Source organism: Stegastes partitus, unplaced genomic scaffold, assembly GCF_000690725.1.
Source record: "Stegastes partitus isolate 25-593 unplaced genomic scaffold, Stegastes_partitus-1.0.2 Scaffold1270, whole genome shotgun sequence".
NCBI lineage: Eukaryota > Metazoa > Chordata > Actinopteri > Pomacentridae > Stegastes > Stegastes partitus.
This window is the reverse complement of record NW_007579001.1, coordinates 142,280-148,434: the sequence shown is the minus strand read 5'-3', so window position 1 is coordinate 148,434 and position 6,155 is coordinate 142,280. Positions and strand designations below refer to the sequence as shown.

Below are 6,155 nucleotides of genomic sequence, written 5' to 3'. Positions count from 1 at the left end.
GGACTAGTTTTGGAGATAAATGTGTTCGGTGCGAGTTAATGCGGTGGAATAAATCCCAACTGACTGTGATTTAGATGTCAGTAGTTTAGCTGGTGCACACGATCAGCAGGTCAGAATGTAACTGTGGTGAAAGGTTTGAGTAAAGAAGGCAACACAGTGACGCTAATGCTGTAAATTTTAACTTTATGAAGACGATTGTTGAGTTTTCTCATTACAATTCCAACAATGTAATCATGAAAAATCCCTCTTTTAACCAATCTACCACATAAAGCCGGAGTAGGCATGTATGTAAGCAACAATAAAAATGGAAATAACAAAGGTCAGAGTGCAGCAGTCGACAGGTGAGCGGAAAGCGAAGAGACTTGACCGCAGTTTAATTAAGTCTGGGTGCAAAGCAGAGCAGTGGAACCTGAGGCGTGTTACGACTAATGATCTGCTGTGAATGTCTGTAGAACAAGCGTAGATAAAAAAAAAAAAAAAAAAAAGGATGTTCTGACCTACCATGCACTCAGTCCCTCATTGCAGAAAATGTAAAAAACCCAGAGCTTCATTAACTGCCTCCACCTGCCAAACCACTGCCTCGCGCCACGCCGCCGTCTCCCTAATAGCAGTTTGTCGCCGTTTATTTCCCCCTTTTGAGCGGCGGCTGAAAGGCGCGACTGTTGGGAAAGCGAGCAGGTGAGAGTCGAGGTCTCCTTCATGCAAATCTGGGGAGTGTCCAATGGCAGGTCGTTCTGTTATCGCGCATGCAGATCCACACGCGAGACGCTGTCCGGTCCAGACACTACAACAAATAAAGTCCTCTATAGACACCTGTCAGATGAAGCTAATAAAGCAGCAGGTGAAACTGGACCTGTGTAAACAAACAAGCTAGTTCTGTCCTGAAGGGGGTGCTAGCGGAGAGGACATGGGCTAGTTGGAACAATAAGGGGTTTATCTTCAGGGTACCAAGAGTATTCTGAACAGCTTTCACTCCAGAATTTTTTATTTTTTTTTAATTTTTTTATAGTGGGATAGATCAAGATATAATGCTTTGTCCTTGAGGTGGCGCTAGGGGGACCATGTAGAAAGTTAGAAATTAAAAGGCGAGGGAGCTGCAAACACTAAAGATTCATCCTCTGGGAGCTACAGTCCTCAGATGTATTCATACCCTTCCACTAAAGAAAATGCAAAATTCGCAATAGTCACTCAAATAACTAGAAACTGAAAAAAGTAATAATAAATAAAAATTTGCTAAATTATTCTTTAGTGAAATAAGATGGTGCTTTTGAATTGTGGTTGAAAAGAATAATTTTTAAAAAACAAACAAAACTGTCCCTAGAGCACTTTGCTGTTGAAAATAAAATAGCTGTCAACAGGTGCAGACGTCTGAGAGTTACAGAAAACACTTGATTGGCTCAAAGGGTTGTTCAACAAAATATTAATTTTCGGGTCCCATCATCTTGTTTGATTTTATTTTATTTTTTTAATTTTAATATTTCTGTTGAACCTCAATCCAAAAGCAACGCCATGATTTTCATTACATTTTTATTTATTATTACTTTTGTCAATTTCTGCTTATTTCAGTTGTTTTTTTTCCTTCTTTAATGTTAGGGTATGAATACATTTGAGGACGACTGTATGAATAATTTATCACAAGCTTGAGTCATAATCTGATAATTTTTGATTTATTCTGTTAAAAAAATTGCAATTTATTTACGTAATTTTTTATCTAACTTGTAATGTAAATTCTTTACTGTCTCATTTTTTGGACTTTGACTTTGCTAACAAGTCAAATATTGTATTTTTATTGCAGTATTTTGACTCAAATGAACTCACACAATGACAAAACAATAACAGTTGTCCGAATTCTTGGTAAAGCAAGTCATTAGTGTGAGTCAACGTCGACTTCCTCAGGGCGCGGACACTCAGACAGCCCCTGAGTCAAAATGTGTTGGTCTGCCTATGTATTAATAAATGATTTTTACATTAAAATTCAAAGTGCCTCGGACACTCTCTGGCCGTCCGATCAATACTAAGGATTTCCATTAATAGGAAGTGGGACAGGCATTATCTTTTTATCTTCACAGACTGCTGCTGGCCCAGTTCTTGAAGAGCACCGGGTTTCTTCACCGTTTTCCTCCCCGACAATATCTGTATTTATTTTAAAACATCGAGTTTACAGCTCTGTATATTTGTGGTCTTACATAGCAGCAGAACAGCTTGTGTTGGCCGTAGAAGAATGTAAATGGAAAACAACAACAAATCCAGATGTGAGGAACAGATGGCAATCCATATCTATTATTCTTAATAAGTCTTTCTTAGTACATAAGAAGGAAGGAAGAGAGAAAAGAAAGCTGGTATCAGTAATAGAACATAAATATTAGATAAAGTCTGCAGGTTTACAGCAAACATTTAATCTTCTGATGGATCCTCAGGTCCATCCAGATATCCCCAAGTTATGTAGTTATGTATATATTGTTTATATATGATGTACATAATCTTCATTCTTTTTTGATAATACTCATAACTGTACATAACGTTTATTTTTGACAGTTGCTTATTTGACATATCTCATGTGTTAAGTGGACTGGATGAGCTCATCTCTGATACCTGCATGTCCTTTTTATTTTTAGCACTGTTGTGGATGAGAAGTGATTTTTATTGTACTATGACTGCACAATGACAATAAAGATTTATCTTGGTATCTTATCTGTATACTGCCAAACACACTGACACATTTTAACCTCTGTGGCCTCATCTGCTGTGTTTTTATTGTGGGGTGAATATTGTTAAAATAGGACACCTGGCAAATTCAGACTGTTGAGCTCTGCAATGACTGCAAGGAAGACATAAAACAACCCAAATACACTTTTTATGAACTGCTGAAAAGGAATTTGATGATGAAGAAAACATTCCCATGGGTATGACATTGACAACATGGGTGTAATATTACATATCGTCAGTCGTCTCCAGAATCAAAGTGATAACTGATGTGACAGCTTTGTGACATTAACACTGTTCAGCATATAAACATCTAAAAAGAAAATCCAATTTATTTAGTAACAGGATGTAATTATGTGTCAACATTCCAAGAACCTGTTCTATATGTTTGACCTTCTCAGAGAAGCACATTTTGTTGGTGTCCCATTTTGCCAGTTATGGTGAAGTGAGACACTGATCTCAGTCTGTTTAATGGGGAAAATTTTATTTTGAATTTTTAAAAAAATTACAGTTTGAAAAGAAATCACATTTCAAAATGGGATCAAATACAACTTAACTTAAATTTAGTGTCAGATAGCTTGCTGGAACTAAGAAGAGCAAGCATAGCATCCCTGTACTAACATGTATGAAATAATTTAAACAAACATATTCATATTTTTTTAGATGAATGAATAAGTAGGTCTGTGTGGTGGTCATGGTCGAAGTAGTTTTAAAAAATTAACAGTGAAAAATTTGAATAAAGATGAACGAATGAATTTAAAAAAGAATCTAAATACTTGTCAGTGGTTCCTGTATATATATTTCAGTTGTGTTGTTGTATTTTCATCATATGATTATTTGAAGACATTGAAATCACATCATGACATTATCTTTTTTTAATTTCTCTGTTTTCATATCAAAGTATAATATTTATATAATGTATCAATTCTGTTTTTTAAAAAATTATTATTCTTTAATTTTTATCGTCTGTATATTCTTAGAAAGAGGCTTCGTGTTTACAGCAGATGTTATGGAACAATTTGGTGAATTATTACAGAATGCACATTTTCAGATTTTTAATATTACTCACATTTGCATTAGCCAGTTGTGGTGTTATCTTCTTCACAGTGCAGCACTCCCTATTATTTTCCCCTACGTATTCTAAGCGTTTTTATTTGTCTGTTGTCTTGCTGAAGCAGAAATGACTTCAATACTGTCTTCCAGAAAAATCTTTAACCTCTTAAGACCCGAACTCTTGTTTGATATGCTTTTTTTTTTTTTTTTTAAATTCTCTTTGCTATTTGATATAGCAAAATAGCAGAGAAATAAAAAAACTAAGAAAATCATTTTAAAAAATATATTTAAAAAAATATAAAATACAAGGAAAAAGAAAAAATATATTTAAAAAATAAATAAAAAAATATATATTAAAAAATTATAAAATGAATAATAATAAAAAAAATAGTAATAAAATAAAAAATTTTATTGAATACTGTGGTAAAATAACCCAAAATGTGATGTCCACATTTTAAATTCACCTAAGCATGTAAATATGAACAATTTGACAAAAATCGACCACATTATCTCCCTGCAAACCAATATAAATGATTGATCTTTTAAAAAAATTAATCATTAATTTTTTTATTGTGCATACCTAAGCGCGAAATCGATCACGAGTTTATTGCAGGTTATCCACAGCGGTTATTAATACCGGAGTGACACAGAAACAGCCCTTTGATGCGAGTCAATGCACAAGCGGGGAGGCGGGCCGTCGCTGTTCCACCAATGGGAAGCGCCGCTGCCCCCTCGGTGGGGCGGGACTTAAGGAGCAGCCAAGTTCGGGTGCACACTGCGCTCAGACAACTTGATCCAGAGTAACAGTAAATCAGACAGAGCAGCTCCTACAGCACCAGCAGTGAAATTGTAACCCTGTTGCAAGTATTTTTGGCCGCTGATAGGACCGAGTGAGATCACTGCGGTCTCTTTTCTCGGATAGACTCAAGAGTTGTTCGGCGAGAGCAACGCAGGGACCGTTTTCAGTCTCATTTCTGCTATATCTCAATTTTATATCACACTGGAAATGTCCGAAAACAAGCCGAATGATGAACCGAAGTTATCTACGACGGACAGGGTGGTGAAATGTGAGTGTGCTTTCTGTCTCTCTCTTTTTTTTTTTTTTTTGGTCTGTGAGTGTTTTTTTCGAGACGCTGCCACAGTCTTCTCCGTGCTGACTTCACGGTCGTAGCAGCAAAATGTAGTCGAAAAAAAAAAAAAAGAAAATGTTTGCTTGCTTGGCTTATGGAGGAAGAAGGGTGTTAGCCGAGCTGTGACAGCAGCAGCAGCAGCAGCAGCAGCGAACTAGGAAGTGAGGCTAACTCCAGTTTGTAGACCAGAGCAAGAATTTAGCAAGAAATGTGTCACTGTCTACTTGTGAGGCGTGATATAGCCGCTCAGCCTGCATATACACTGTGTTCAGTAGCACCGAGGAGCCTCCAGGCAGCCCTGTGACACATGCATTTTGATTCATATACAGTGCACAGCTTTACAGTATGCATGCACATATTGCACAACCATTGCATTCAACCCCAAGGGCGATTTTCCCTCATTCTGCATGCACCACTGTTTTTTTTTTTTTTGTTGTAAGGCTCCTCTTTTTTATTTTTTTCACCATTGCATAATACAACTTGATGTCGCCTATTTTGTAACCTCACAATTTGTGTGTCTTCACGCCACATGGGGTGGTTTCTTCCTGCCTTCTGTGTTTACAGGTCTGACATTCCACCTTTGCAGTCTACCATAAGAATGCAATAAAGATCATAATCGAGTCGACCTAACCCGGAATAGGAGCAGCGTAGCCTGCCCAGCTGCATGTCAGTCATGCAAAAAAAAAAAGAAAAAAAGGCAGCACAAAAACAAGGAGGGGAAAAAAAAAAAAAGAGCATTTCTGTGCAAGGACAGCAGCACGAGTCGTGTTACGGAAGACAAATGCTTTTCTGCAGAAATAACATGACAGAGTGTGTTTACTTGCGCTGGCTGGTTTGGATCCAGCACTAGTTGCAAACCAATATCCTCTCCCGACTCCCCAGCACATCATCAACAGTGCAGGGATCACAGTGTGCACAAGCACATGAGGGAATTGTTGAGTTTTAGCTGCAAGAGTTCAACCGATTGAAATGATTAGATCATCAGTGGCCATTAAACATCAAGATTTATTTATTTTTTTTGTTGAGAGATCTCCAAAAGGCTGTTCAAAAGACCATGACCGGAATCATTGACTGTATTACACACAAGCCTGAGCCTCGATCTCCAATGAGTTACACTCGGTTGCTCCGTTAAGGCTCGAAAATGCTGCAACAAAACGACAACTGCAACAATTTCCCATTCGGAGCGAGCACACAGAGCGGTGCCGTGGCTGCATTTTGCTGGGAAAATGGGGGTGAGTGTTAAAAGAGAGTCACAGCGTGTCTCGGGTG

The 6,155-nt window shown here is 37.5% G+C and overlaps 1 protein-coding gene across 2 annotated transcripts in view; it reads left to right on the top strand.

Annotated features, from left to right (window-relative positions):
* The first annotated feature begins 4,550 nt into the window (after window positions 1-4,550).
* LOC103369319 (serine/threonine-protein phosphatase 2B catalytic subunit alpha isoform) overlaps window positions 4,551-6,155 on the top strand; it is a 67,255-nt gene continuing 65,650 nt past the window's right edge. For both annotated transcript variants that reach the window (XM_008298009.1, XM_008298008.1), the window contains exon 1: window positions 4,551-4,823. In XM_008298009.1, coding sequence (XP_008296231.1) covers window positions 4,763-4,823 — 61 coding nt within the window. In that variant the 5' untranslated portion in view covers window positions 4,551-4,762. The remainder of the gene's footprint in view (window positions 4,824-6,155) is intronic.